The 15,393-nt window shown below is 37.6% G+C and overlaps 2 protein-coding genes across 2 annotated transcripts; both read right to left on the bottom strand.

The window, feature by feature from the left end:
- Positions 1–2,974: 2,974 nt before the first annotated feature.
- On the bottom strand, positions 2,975–6,004 carry LOC144633314 (uncharacterized). The gene is made up of 5 exons (XM_078492187.1): positions 5,772–6,004; positions 5,309–5,388; positions 4,739–4,885; positions 3,732–3,862; positions 2,975–3,182 (listed from the first exon to the last, which is right to left on the bottom strand). The coding sequence occupies exons 1-5, from the start codon at positions 5,900–5,902 to the stop codon at positions 3,150–3,152; spliced, it is 522 nt and encodes a 173-aa protein (XP_078348313.1). The 5' UTR covers positions 5,903–6,004; the 3' UTR covers positions 2,975–3,149.
- Positions 6,005–6,118: 114 nt separating this feature from the next.
- On the bottom strand, positions 6,119–15,360 carry LOC144633380 (uncharacterized). Its single transcript, XM_078492259.1, has 11 exons — positions 15,217–15,360; positions 14,751–14,827; positions 14,300–14,446; positions 13,531–13,660; positions 12,850–12,873; positions 10,877–10,929; positions 8,993–9,031; positions 8,788–8,871; positions 8,422–8,552; positions 7,869–7,960; positions 6,119–6,152 (listed from the first exon to the last, which is right to left on the bottom strand). The coding sequence occupies exons 2-11, from the start codon at positions 14,818–14,820 to the stop codon at positions 6,119–6,121; spliced, it is 804 nt and encodes a 267-aa protein (XP_078348385.1). The 5' UTR covers positions 14,821–14,827; positions 15,217–15,360.
- Between the last annotated feature and the right edge of the window lie 33 nt (positions 15,361–15,393).

Here is a 15,393-nt window from a genome sequence, read left to right as displayed (position 1 = left end):
CACTGGCTATTAGAAGTCCCTAATACATATCCTGTTGAAGGTTTTTAGCTCGATAGCATCCGCCGTCTTTAAGATACAGCATTTTGAATTTCGGAGTTTCACGCCACACGACATCAAGATGGTCGCCAGAAGGCTGTCACGTATGCTTGAAAAAAATGCCTCATCCTGTTATTTTTAACAATCTGGACAGTTGAGGTTTTGCGAAAAGTGTTCATCTGAATGTTTACTTGTTCATGATGGTGATCTGACCGCTTTTTGTAGCAGAAGCGAATGCCAGATGTTTTTGTTGATTTCCGGCCGACATGTTGGAGCCCAAGCAGTTGGGCTCCAACATGGCGTCTCCATACTGTGCTCGGTAAATTTGTGTGAAATACTTTGATGGATAACTCGAGTACGGAATACCGCAGAGACCAGAGACTTGGACAAGTAGTTTATATAGTAGTTTTCTACAACCTGTATATTCTTGATTTTTTTGACTCAATAGTTTTGGATTTATTTTTTCGCGGCGTGACAGTGAAAACCACCTATACAAGATATTGTCAGTCTTTTAGAAGGACAGCGACCAAATTTAAGCAGACTTTACCCGCTGGGATAGACAGATACTATTGAGATAGAAGTATTGGAAGTTGGCCTGATCAGAACCAAATTTCCGCAAGCTTTTACAGTCCACTTAACCGAGGGTCTCAATGGGGTGGTGGCTTTTACGGTTAACGGTAAAAATTTGGGCTGTTTTAAGGCTAACGGTTAATTTTATTCCATTACGGTTAACAGAAGTTAAAAATTAAATTCCATTGTTTTTAAAAGTTAAAAATTAATTTCCATTATTGAAAAACATATTTTTGGTCTTAGGACCATTCGGGGACGATAAAGTGACCTAGTCTGTTTTATTTAAAATTACTGACCGATTTTTTACGGTTAACATATTTTACGGCTAACGGTTAAAACTTTCCAATTTTACGCCTAACGGCTAAATTTTTGGCCGTTTTACAGCTAACGGTTAACCCCATTGAGGCCCTCTTACCCTACTGCAATGATTTTTTGTCCCTTGCATCCTTCAGGCTCCAGGCAAATTAATCAATGCAGATGCACAACGAATTGTATACCATGTATTCATCATTGCGATCTGAAATTCGTCTACTACGGAATGGCTCCAACTCTATTACGATTAGGCCTTGTGGATGGTGTTTCGGAAATAATTTATGGCGCAAAAGCTTTGCTTAAATTATTGTAAAAGCGCGTTTTCTTGCCTGTTTGATAATATTTTTATCTGACCACAATAGTTTAAGTGCATCCGATCTTTCTGGAAAGAGAGACATGCTCAGTAAAACATGAACCATGCTTTAAAAATAACAGCTGTGATCACGCAACGTTACTTAAAAAGTTTCCAATTCTACTATGTTTTCGATCTTAGGCCTTGCGGATAATGTCTCCTTATTTTTGGCGCAAAAGCTCTAAAAGCTCTAATTCTTGCAAAAGTGCATTGTCTTACCTGGTCTGCAACGAACTGTCTATCGGAACATGCAAATGATGCAATGTGTTATGATGGCAGAGTAACGGTTACTTAAGATAGTTAAAGTTAAAAAATAATGATGACACACTTTCATCACCTCTTAATGCAACTTTCGAAAAGCAATAAAATCATTTATTGCTTGTTTCATATAGAACATTCCCCAGGGGTGGGGGTACTCCGGCTTGTAAATGACGGGGATGATCAAATGGAGGCAAAACTCAGGACCCAAAAAAATCCCTAAGTCTTTCGACATTACCCGACATTACCCAAAAATAACCCCCCAAAAAATCCCTTGTCAAATTACCCCTAAATTGCCAGGAGGGGGGGGGGGGGGCAATAATATAACGCAAAGAACACCATACAAAACTTGAACGCTTGTGTTTGTTTAGTCATCTTACCATAAATACGCCAAGCTTAAGGCCGCGCCAAGGCACTTTAGTTCGTTTTTAATACCCCAAAAAAATCCCCTATTTAAATCAAGTCACCCAAAAAATACTTGCCAAATTTTCCAACCCAAAAAAATCCCGGATTCGAGAATTTCAAACCCAAAAAAATCCTTGGATCATCCCCGTCATTTACAAGCCGGAGTACCCCCCTGGGGAACTTTCCTTGTTCTGAGATAGCATTAATTGTCACACCACAGCATTGCCGTGACAAAAGCAGCATCAACTACAACAACAGTACATGTAATTCCACGAACTTCCTAGAAAAGGCGCCAATCGAGGAGAAGTTGTTTATTTTGACCTCTGAGATTGAGACATGAATAGAATGTTTCACATACACCAGACCCCACGGGAATCGTACCACATTGTATTGGATTGAACCAGTTTCCAAAAGGGTAGGCGTTATTTGGCTTTGCCCGCAATATTTTGCCGTATGACCTTGTTAAATTAAAGTCCCGGGGGATGGGAATAGGAGAATGGCTTTTATGTGCACTGTAAATTTCAGTGATTACCGTTTGTTCCCAGACAGCGTTTTCACGTCGCATGTGTCGAACACTGTTGTTCTCGAAATAATCCTCTACCTTTTCCAGAAATCGACCAAATGCCAAACAGAACTACTGTCTTTTTTTATTGAGCCTCGTTTATTTGTTTTAATGGCAGTCCTATGAATCTGGCTGTAGATCAAGACAATATTTGTCAGTTGATGAATTCGTACATCAACTGCAACAGCTGTTTATAATTAATCGTGCAAAACATTCAGTGATGTCATAAAGAAGAAGCGGTCGAAAAGAAAGCCTGAGAGATAACTTTGCCCAGTGGAAGAATAAGCCTGCTAAACGAAGGGCACTTTCTTTTTTCTTCCCGTAGAAAAGCTTTCGAGAAGTCTCCTCCCCAACTGTCCACAGCAATTTTCACCAAACGATGCGTTAACGTCAAGATACCTCCATAAAAATATTTGAAAAGGATTGATATTTCTTTTCGTGTTACAGATAAAAAAATACTCATGAGACAACAACCGAGGCTCTGCTGAAGTAGCTTTAATTCTACTGCTTCCATTGCGACTATATAGCCGTACAAGAAGTAATTAATTTGCTTTCAATTAACCGCTATATCCCTTTTCATTATGCCCTCGAAGCATCCTAAACTATGTCTTCAAATTATGTATTTTTCTTCGCTTTGTTCTGATGCAGCAGTGTTCAGTAACCATGGCTAACTGGCTTCATTGATTCCTATAAAATAAAATTAAAAATCATTTTGTATTTATGACTGATCAAATTTCCTACAAATTAACTATTCCTATCCAGCTATACTACAAAACACTGACAAACTGCCCCCGTGGCAACAAAGTAACTGCCTGTTTTGGGTTAATTGCAAACGCACTAGTTCAGTTCCAATTTTATTATTATTGGTTTTGTTGTTGTTGTTTCCTTCGCACAGCTTTCAGTTTTTGCTATAGGGGACTCTACTAGCTATGAATTTACGAACACAAGAAATACGTTCAGACTACTTAGAGACAAAATGACAAAGGGTTCTTGATGAAAAACGTTCAATTCATCTGTTCTAAAAATGCCCTTCAGTCTATCATGAACTATGTGATTTAAGAAAATGGTGACCTCAGACAGACTTACTTGTGTAAGAGGCTAATCAGAAGGACCAGAAGTGTTTCATAGCTGCTCAATTTCAAACAGAGAACTGAATAAATTGATCGGCTCTCTACGACACAAATCACCTTTTATAAAGACATGTAGCTTCTAGCATATTGACAGCTAAATTCTTACCCGGCAGCAGCATTTGTTTGTGGCAAGTGGACAGTAGTACTTATTTCGGCAGTCAATTGGTATGTCTGGTGGGCAGCCATCTCCAACGAACGTGCATACTCCATGTGGATAGTCACATCGTTCAGTGGGTTCTGTAAAGAGAAATTTGTTTGAAACATAAATAAAGAGAAGGGAGGAGAAGCATAAGTGTCGAAGTTGCGTTTGAAATTTCTAAGCCTAAAAGAAAAAAAACCGGATCTGAACCCATGACTACTTGCCATTTTCTTTGTTGTTGGTATTGCCGTATAACTTACAATTAACTATACTTACATTACACTACAGAGTTACATTTTTCTTAAAGTTAAAATACACAAAACTAATACAGTGTATAAAGTTACTATTCATGTATAACAACATACAGTTGAGTAATAAATTGCCTTCGATTAATTAAATAGCTGCTTCAAACGTGAGCTTAAGTAGCGATTTGGTAAAACACTTTACAATAAAAATTTGCCGTAAGAGTCATTTGCTAAAAACATTATAAACTCCGTTTAGAAAATTTAAAAAGACGACAACGTTTCTACTTTGACTTAACGTCATTCTCAAGCAAAAAAAAATATGTGATAAAATATATAAATACTAAAACTAGAAAATGGAGATTAATTAATACAAGTTTTGTAAGAGTTTAGCACGTATGGAGCCGCCTGCGTATTCAAATTTGGTCGCAGTTTCTTTATAAATAGCATCTCGTAAATGAAACAGTCAAATGAGACAGTCAAATTTTCAAATTTTGTTTTTAGCGAATGTCTTATCGCAAATTTTTATTGGGAAATGGGTTCGAAAATTATTAATTAGAGAGGAGATAGCCTAACAAAGTCTTCCATTTGTCATAATGAGCGTGGATTTTGTTATTTTCTTTAGCAACTAAACATTCAGGATCAAAAACTGCTTTCTGAGATTTTGTAAAACCGATTGCTAGGAAGAGAGTTGGTAAGTTTACATCTACATTTTTTCTACAGGTTGCTTACCTGGAGGCGGCGGCGCCCCTCGGCAACAGCATTTGTTTGTCGCAAGTGGGCAGTTGTAGTCTCTGTGGCAGTCATACGGTATATCTGGTGGGCATGTATCGTTATAATAGACGCACACTCCAGTTGGCCAGTCGCATCTTGGGAGATCTGTAAATCAAAGTAAATTTGAAGAGGAATTGTTCAACAATGAAACGAGCATAGGACAAAGAAAAAAAAGAAAAAAATTGAGTCCCTGACGGGAATCGAACCCATGGCCCCCAGATACCGATGTTAACTGTAAATAAAGTGAGGTAACGAACACAATCGCCACAATCGTTTTTTGCGTTCGAAATTGCAAAGAAGTCTTGATTTCAGTAAAGGGGCCCAACGAAATTTGAACCAATGACACTGACTTACAAGGAAACATAAATATTGATATCTAACCAATTTGCAATGTACGTGAACTGACTTAATCATCCAATTGAAAGGTTTGAAAAAAACACAAAAAACTCTAATGCTAATGATAGCTGATACTGAATCGTTCCACTTTTAAAGTAACATAAATTTGTTCTTAATGATTCACTTCCTTACCTTCGTCTCCCTGAGCAAACGCAGTAATCCCCAATGCAACAAGCAGCAAGCAGATATAAATCTTCACACACATGATTGAACTGCAACACAAAAATGTATGAATGGTATAACTGAAATTGAAATTGAAATTGAGAGAGAAAATATGCATAGTTATGGTGTGTGCGGTCAGTTGGAACTTTCATGGAGCAATGATCGACTACGGTACCTAATCTCCAACAGGAGTAAATCAGCCAGTATAAAAGTGAATTTGTAGATAAAATAGAGCGACAGGACCTGCGAGATAATCCTATACTAGTATCAATTAAGAAAAATATTACCATCAAAAAAACAATTATTTCCTCCCACTTAATTAAAACTTCTACTTAATAAGCTTGACTTAACAAGAATCGACAAAAGATCATGATGCACTGTTGCAAAATTTTTAAGCTTCATGTTCAGGTTAACCAATGCAACATACACTTACATGCGAAAGTTGAAGCAGCGAAGGTTTGAAGAAGAACAGGGTCCAAGGCGGAAATGGTCCGATGCTCGACGATTTCCAACTGAGGGGAAGAACTCCAAAAGGCCTTTTATAATCAACAGTGGGCTGTGCATTTTTGCACGCGCCAAACTCGTGACTGTTATTTTTGGCTTGTGACCTACTAACGAGCACAGACTTGTTCTGTGTGAACAATAGTTTTGGTCAGGTCGTGACAACACGGGGAATCCTCGTAATTTCAGGCTTCGACGAAAAGAACTTCAAAAATAACTTGTTTCCGGAATTAGCTGGAATTAACTACAACGTATCTCCGAATGAGCACGTTTTTCGATCTAAGAAGCAGTTAACGCTCCTTCAGACCCTTTCCTGGAAAAAAAATAAGATTTTTAATTTTTCATGTCACGGTCTTCTGCAACTCTGTACGTTTGTCGAATAATTATTCATCCAATGACATCTCGCAGAACTTATGTCAGAAAATGCGACATTCTTTCTTCAGTACTTTCTGCCACATTTTAAAAAGCCATTAAATTACTTCATCGCAGTTCCACATAGATATATAGAGTCAAATGTTCCGGTTATCTGGGATTTGTGTAACTTCCGTTGTCCGTTTCCATTGTCACAGTACTTCACACTAACAGTGATGCCTAGAAAAACAAAGCCTGGACGCTTTCTTAGAAGGGACATACAGGTCAAGTATAGTCATGTATTGGTCTCTAAGACTGGGACAAGCACAGTAACAGATCGAATGGAGTTTTATTATTCCTTGCTACATTTTCTTCCAACAAACAATTGAACAATTGAACTAGAAAGCTCAAATGGGTCAGCTGTAGACAGTGCTGTTCGGTACAGGTGCCAGAGCCCATTTAAAAATATGCACACATAAAAACTCATTAGTTTTGTTAAACTTCGCCTAAGAGGATGACCAAATACTAACACCAGACTGGACATGGGGATTGTAGATAGATTGCATGTTTTCTAATGAGGAGAAGTAAATCGATTACAATTAGAAAGATAGCGTATATGACCTCATTCGCCTTGTCTAATTCGAATCATTTTCGTTGCTTCCCGGACAGCGCTGTCACGTCACTTAGTAAACTGTAACTTACAGTGGTTTCTAGGAAAACACGCGATCTTTCAACTAAAGACCGTGCAGAAGGTTTGGCTTCCAATTATTTAAGATAAAACGCAGCTTTATTTTGTAAATCACTTACAAAAAGAAGTTGAATATAACTCCAAAATATTGTTCATATTCTCATGTCACGGTGTTCTGCAACTCTGCACGTTTGACGAAATAATTAAACTCGCATTAGAAAAAATTAAAATTATTTATCCGATGACATCTCGCAAAACTCATGTCGGAAATGCGACATTCCTTTCATCAGTTCTTTTTGTCACTTTCAAAAATCCGTAAAAGTACTTTACCGCAGTTCGAGATAATATAGAGTAAAATGTTCCGGTTATCTGAGCTTATCTGGGATTTGAGTAACTTCCGTTTGTTCCCAGTTATCATTGTCACACTACTTCACACTAACAGTGATGCTTAGAAAAACAAAGCTTTCTGAGAAAGGGCATACAGGTCATGTATAATCATGTATTTGTCTCTAAGATTGGGACAAGCAAACTGTATACAATTTATAACACAACCATTATGGAATGGAGTGTTTTATCCCTAGGTACAATTTCTCCCAATCTTACAATTTACTAGAAAGTTCAAATGGGACAAAGGCTTGCCAAATGGAAGAGTAAACTGTAGGGTACCTCGATTCGTTTTCTGAGAAAGCTCTTATCGAAAGATGTCGACAATACGGCCTTTTCACTGGAAAGCACTTTTTTGTCACGATGTCGTTTGACAAAATAGGGAGAAATAAATGTCAGTGTCATAAATGGAAAAGTCTGAGGTTATTCCTATCGAGGACAATCCATTTGATGTGTTGACAGAGCAATAATGACTTGTGCCGAGTAACAACTGAAGCTTTGCTGAAATTGCTTTTATTCCACTGCATTTCGTTGTACAAGTATATCAGTAGGTAAATGAGATTTAATTAACAAATGAATTTTATTTTATTATTTTCAAAATAATACTTGACAGATTGACTCAACGAAAACAAATTCATCGTTAACAATTTTATTTTGGTCGCTTCAGTCGCCTCACCAATTCGCTTCTTGGCGGTGTCCTACAAAATAAAGAACATATTGTCATTATTACCCAAAGTATATCATTGCCAAAATGGCAGCAAATTACGATTCGGGTTCACTTTGACAAGAGGAAGTCAATACACTACAAGTATAGTTACAAGGTCTTACAACGGATAAAGGTACAATTTCCTTCAAGACATAGACATTTTTATAGTTCATAAACTGCAGTCAATAACCGACCAATGAAGTCAATAAAAAACCAATTTCCTTCTTGCATTGTACTGCAAGTAACATTCAATTTTCACACATCGTTTAATTTATTATTTACATTAGGCAAAAAGTGTGTCAGACTGGAGATAAATTATGTGGCAGACTGCATTAACAAGGTGTAGAAATATGATTAGCGAAGTCCTTTGGCTTATATCATTTTCCTTACAGTTAGAACCAACTGACTTGATTGTTCTATCTACTAATAACACATATCGGACAACGTCCATACCGGCAGCAGCATACGTTTGCCCAACAGTGAACAGTTATACTTATATCGGCAGTCATACGGGATATCTGGTGGACATCCATCATCAAGACCTACGCACACACCAATTGGCCAGTCGCAATGTGGAAGTTCTGCTAAAGTTTTAAAATAAAATGGAGTAAAGACATGACTGCGTTCCAGTTGCATTTGCAACTGCTTAGCCTAAATAAAACCAGAATTTGAACCCGACTTGAAATAATTATAATGGCCACTTGCCATTTGTCATGTACAATCACAACTCAGATCTGGTCGCAATCATGCATGTATGGGACTAAAACCTTAGCTGAATGAACGCATTTAATCAGGCGCTCTTATGGTCTACTTTCTTACCTGGGTTCTCCTTGGCATATGCAGTAATCCCCAAAATGATCAGCAACAAGCACACGTAAAACTTTACACCCATGCTTTTATTTACTGCAGTGAAAAATAATTAGTATAGTTTGTTCGTAACTAAAAGAGCAAAGAACATTTATTTAGACCAAAGGGGTAGATCTGATTGCCCGTACTATGGAGACGTCCGTATTGTATAACTCACATGAAGATTGTATGGTTTCTCTGTGACGAAGTGAGGTGTCTGCAAAAAAGTAGGGACACAATTTATATAATAAGAAACATAAAAGTAAAAATGGTCTAAAAAATATCTTAACTAATTCATACTTGTACACCGTAAAGCTGTTAACGTGGATGTACTAGTAAGATTTGCCTCATCGAACAGCTCGAACAGCAGTATGCTCGAGAGTGCAGTCATTTCTCCCCGACTTAACCGAAGGTATAAAGCACGGTAAAAGGCAAAGCAAGAACAACTTAAGATTTCTTCTTGAATTCTCTGATTTTACCAGAAATGATTCAAGTCCACGATTCATAATGAAACATTTCAAAGCTTCACTTTCAACTAGGCCACCTACTTTACTTCCTTGTGAAATTTGGCAGAGCAAAGGCTTGAAGATGAACAGGCTTTTGACGGAAATGGTCTAATGCTCGACTATTTCCAACTGAAAGAAAGAACAACAAAGAGCGTCTTTATTTTTTTGTTATTATTTGTGATGGGCTGGCGTGTTCACTCTTGTCAAACTCGTGACTATTATTTTAAGCTCGTGGCTAACTAGCACAGACTTGTTCTGTGCGAATAATAGTTGGTCAGTTCGCGGAAACAAAGAAAAAATACGCGTTGTGTCAGGCTTAAACGCACTTCTTGATCTTAACATTAATAAAAGTTCTTTCTAATTCTCTCCTGAAAAAAAGTTTGGTAATTTTTCTTTTTCGTCAACCTCTGCATGACTGTCGATTTAAATGTCAAATTAAATAACGTTGCCATACGATGTACGCCGTCTTCAAATCACTGAAATTCCAAATTAAAAAAGCTATTTAATAGGTTTAGCCAAGCCTGAAAGCGGAGCTCTAAAATTATTCATTTCTTGAGCGCAGTACCGACTTGTAAATAACGACAACAACTTGAAGATCTCGAATTATCCCGTATTGCAAGCAAGAAAATACTGGTAGTGAATGGTTATTTTCTAATTTAACTGTATATGTTTCCTTACACTTTACTCTATTCTACCCACTTTCTTATAATTTAAAGGGATCAGCTCAACAAGTGTTATTGGCAGTGAAATGAATGAATAACTTTAACTTATTAAAGTGTTGAGAATGTTTAGCTGAGAGGAAAAGTCCCCTTGAAATGAGGTAGCTAGCATCACTTCTACCCTTTTTAAAAATTATCTCCGTTTATGTGCATTCTCTTTTAAGTTACTATTAAGATATTTTTAGAATAATTCATAATGAACTTATCCTTGCTATTTTGTATGTTCTTGCACTTGTCTTTTGTGCAGTCGAGCTCATGGCTCGACTGCACACGACCTCTTCTGTTTTAATATGGCATGACTACATGTATGCCTGACTCGTGACCATTGCTGGACAGAACTTAGAAAAGCAGATTTCACTTTTGATATTTCGGAATCCAGAGCGACGTTTAAAACAGTTTCAAAGATCGGAACTCGCGATGCAATATACCAGTCAAAAACCTACGATTCCAAGCGTAATTTGTCACCTATGATATTAAAATGTAATCAAACGGTATACCTCGTGAAATTAGGAAATAATTTCACTTGCATTTTGACAAAAGGCGCGTGAAATTATTTCCTAATTTCACTCGTCACCATTAGATTACCAATACTTATTTTGTATTTATTTCTAAAAAAAATGTATTCCTGGGAAGGAGGAACGTTTGTCGTGTGTCGAGATCTTCTACTTCTTCTTAGTACAAGTTGGATATCTCGGAAACACCGATTTGTTATGACGGTCTGCAAACATCAGACATCAGAGGTCATATGAGTTTATTGCAGACGAATACGTTACCTCGAAAGAGTTTAGTATATAAGAGAGAGCATCTTTTGGGTAATCTAGTAAATAAATAAACCACCCAGCGGCGATGCATTCTTTTTACACACGTATAGCAATGTCAAGTTTCCATTTCTGACAATCGAAAATTTACAAGAACTTGTGCTAAAAACACTTTTATGGCACAAAAGCTCTATTGAGGTTTTCGTTCAATTGCTTTTACTTACCTGTTTTGTAGCACGTCTATCTGAGCTTGTTTTGTACGTTTTCTAGTTTCTTCAGTAAGAGAAACTCGCATCAGGAAAGGAGGAAACTATTTCACCAGGGTAAACATCAGCTCGGCGCCATCTCGCAAAAGTCATGTCAGAAATGTAACACACTTTCCTCAGTTATTTCTGCGATTTTTTTAAGCATTAAATTACTAATCACCACAGTTCTATATAATATAGAGTCACATTTTCCGGGTTATCTGTGATATGAGTAGCTTCCGTTTGTTCCCAGCTGGTGTTGTGACGATACCACTCTCTAACTACTCACTAAAAGCATTTTTTCGAAAAACCATTAAGCCATCTAATCAGGACACTTTCTTGAAAATAGCCTGCAGGCCGTGCATATAGTCATTTATACCATACCATAGAAAATACAGCCAATCAGAATACAGGAAAGCCGTTGTATATTCGACGGTATTCAACCCAACCTTCCCATCGTGCGCTGCGATTGTATTCTCGACGAAATTTAGTAAGCGTATTTTCTATGGCATGGTATAAAATAGTTATGCAACACTTTCTCGTGGTATACTATGGAATATACCACTTGTCACTTGTATTTTCTCGGTATACACACTCGCCTAAAGGCTCGTGTGTATACCGAGAAAATACAAGTGACTCGTGGAATATTCCATAGTATACCACTCGAAAGCGTTGCATAACTAGTATTTATATTGGCCTCTAAGATTGGGACAAGCAGAGTTACAGATCTAACCAGCATACAATGTATCCCTCATTATAGTATATTTAGATTTAAACTCGATTCTTAACCTCTGACCATTTTCTTGTAAAACATTCATTCTAGATCTGTAGAGGGCTCAAGTGGAACAGTTGTATACAGTGGTTTTTGATACAGGGTGTTAAAGCCGAATGTTTGGCAACAAGAGCTACGAGAGAGCTGGACTTCATCGACTTTCGAGGTCACATTTGATTCCTTTATTCTTTAAACAATTTAAAATAATACATTACAATGTTTTTTCTCGGTTTCACTACTCAACATTCCTTTGTTTCGATACACTCAGAATTGACAACCAGTCTTGCAATATCGTTACACGTCTCCCAAGGAACTAAATCGCCATTTACGAACACTAGATTCCAAAATGGGGATTGTGAATAGATCGCGGGTTTCCAAATAAGGAGAAGTAAATCGAACAGATAACCTACGTGTCAGCTCTCAAGTTCATTTGCCTTTTTTCTTGATTCGAATTATTTCCGTCGATTGGGAGGCGCTGCCATACAGCGGATCCTGATAGGTCTCCGGAAAACACCGGGAAAACACGCGACCTTTTCTGAAAGACCATGCAGAAGATTTTGTTTCTTATTATTTAAGCTTAATTCTGTATGTCATTTAAAAAATTGAAGTTGACTTGATCTTCGAAATGAAATTGACCTATCGACAAAATTCCCAATCAGTCAGTCACTCATTGTTTATAATTTTTTAATTCTTTCTCTGAGCGCCACCCAAACAACGGATAACAGATGAATGTCACGTCAATGGTATATTTAATAACGTTTGCCTTTTGTCTCTTGCTAAAAGGTAATGACTCATTAAAATAACAACTGAATCATTGCTGAAAGAGCTTTTATTTCACTGCCTTGACGAGTTTACATTGATTTCAGCCATACAGACAGGCCCGTAGATTAAAAACTTTTTTTTCTCGACCACTAATGAAATCTTCGTTTATCTCTTGCTACTTCAGGGAAACAAAATCATCGTTAAAACCGTTCCACGTCACAGTAGTTTTGTCGCTTTATCAGTCTGAGGCAGCCGTGGTAGGTGTGCCTTCACAACTCGTTTCGCGCCGGTGGATTCCTACAAAATAAAGAACGTATTGCATGATTGTAACCCAGAGTACCTTATTCTTACTAATTTTCGCGAGCACTTATTTTCGCGTTTTCAAAACAATCGCAATAGGCGCGAAAAAAAGAAAACATTGCGCGAAATTGAAACACGCGAAAATTGATTCCATATTGGCTTATATCAAAACAATAATTTTTACGTATTTTTATTCACGGCTTCAATGTCTTTTGAATGTCATGTCCGAATTAACGTGGTAAAAGGGGTACACGGGTCATATGGAAAAATATTAACAAAACACGACAATCTACCGTCCTGTTGCCGAGATTTGGAATAATGCCATACATTTCTGACATTGTTTTGACGAAAAAAGTTCAAAAATGTTATTTACAATAAGGTTTTTAGGATATAAAGGGCAATCGGGTCTTTTGTCAGTTTTCAGTAAAACCCACTTCAAATGCCAGTTGTCAGTTAGATTAAAGACGATTTGTCAGTTGTCATTTAAAATTTTGGCCATTTGTCATCAGTTGTCCGTTAACCCTATCCAGACTCTCATAAAAGAGGTCACTCTAATTCGTCCTTTCTTTTTTCAAAACAAAATGGCTTAATTCTCCTATCTAACAACACGAAACTTAGTGCGACTTGTCAATACATTCTTAGCCTAATTCGTACCTGCAGCAGCACTTGTTTGTGCTAAGTGGACAGTAGTAATTTTTTCGGCAGTCGTACGGTATGTCTGGTGGGCAACCATCGCCAGTGTACGTGCATACTCCATGTGGCCAGTCGCACCGTTCTGAGGGTTCTAAAAGAGTAATTTGTTAGCGACGTGAAAACATTTGAAACGAAGACTTGCACGACGAGTGTTGCAGTTGCGTTTGCAAATTTCTGCTGAGCTAATAAGAAAAAAATGATAAGACTTAACGGAATTGAACTCATGATCATTTGTCATTTCAATTGCTTTTTCTTCCATTTTAGCCACGCCAACAAAGAAATAGGTAACAATGGCGATATTGTGAGTGTAACCTATAAAAGTACCATACAAGCCCTGATCGAAGAAAATACATATTGCATATGCAGGATTGCATCATGTATTTACGTATAAAATTAAATTCTTCTGCAGCTGAAAAGTAAGCTAAAAGGACCCTAGTCAGCCACGCCTTTATTTATGTTTACATACGATAATTCCGGTATAATAGTTTTCGCGGAACGTATCTAAAGTAAAGTGATCAATGTGAAACTGCCGAAAATAACTGAAAAGATTTCAAGTGCAATAAGATTTCGCTTCGCCATACAGTTTCCATAATTTAAATTGCTGCTGCTTTAATGGTAAAATAACTAGTCAAAGATAAGCACGGATACTTTTAAAATAATTTGTGGCAGTTTAAGACTTGAGTAATGCAAACGCACGTTGATGCACAATGGCGTGCTACAGGTTGCTTACCTGGAGGCGGCGTCGGGTCGCGGCAACAGCATTTGTTTGTGTCAAGAGGACAGTGGTACTTTATTCGGCAGTCAGTTGGTATATCTGGTGGGCAGCCATCATGAATGTACGTGCACACTCCATGTGGCCAGTCGCATCTTGGCAAATCTGGAAGTTAAAGTGAATTTGTTATTAACTTTAAATAAACAAAGGTAATAACAATCGTTTTTTCATTATAGAAGCAATTGCAAAGAAGAAGTCTTGTTCTCAGTAGTGTAGGGGCTCGACGAAATTTGAACCGATGACACTGACTTGCACGGAAACATATGAACTAGGAGCTGACCAACTTGCAATGTATGTGACTTTAACATCCAGCTGAATGTCTTGAAATGAGATCTAATGTTCCAGATAGCTGATAATCGTTCCTGTTTTAAAATAACTTTCATTTGCTCTTAATGATTCACTTCCTTACCTTCCCCCTGAGCAAACGCAGTGAACCCCAGTGCAACAAGCAACAAGCAGAGATGAAGCTTCACACACATGGCTGACCTGAAACACAAAAAAATGCAAGGATATGTATAGTTGTTTTGGAATTGAAAGAGAGAAAATATCGATAGCAAGAGCCGTTGTGCGGTCAGTTGGAAGTTCCATGAAGCAAAGATCGGCTATGGTACCTAAACTCCACTAATCTCCAACAGGATTAAGTCAACATATGAAAGTCTCCTTGTACAGAAAGGAGAGCAACAAGAACCGCGAGGAACTCTTAGTCTCGATTAATTTTACCATTAAGAAAACAATCATTTCCTCCTACTTCGCAAAAGGTGAAAAAGGCTCACATATAGCTTGACTTTAAAAGAATCGCCATAAGATTATGATGCTTTGTGGCAAAATTTTCAAGCTTCACATTCAAGTTAACCAATACAATATACTTCACTTACTTGCGAAACTTGCGGCAGCGAAGGCTTCAAGATGAACAGGTTCCAAGACGGAAATGATCTGATGCTCGACGATTTCCAACTGAGGGGAAGAACTCCTAAAGGCCTTTTATAATCAACAGTGGGCTGTGCATATTTGCACGCGTTAAACTTGACACTGTTATTTTTGGCTCGTGACCG

The sequence above is a fragment of the Oculina patagonica genome, chromosome 12, assembly GCF_052425735.1.
Source record: "Oculina patagonica isolate OP01 chromosome 12, crgOcupat, whole genome shotgun sequence".
NCBI lineage: Eukaryota > Metazoa > Cnidaria > Anthozoa > Scleractinia > Oculinidae > Oculina > Oculina patagonica.
This window is presented reverse-complemented; position numbering and strand designations above follow the sequence as displayed.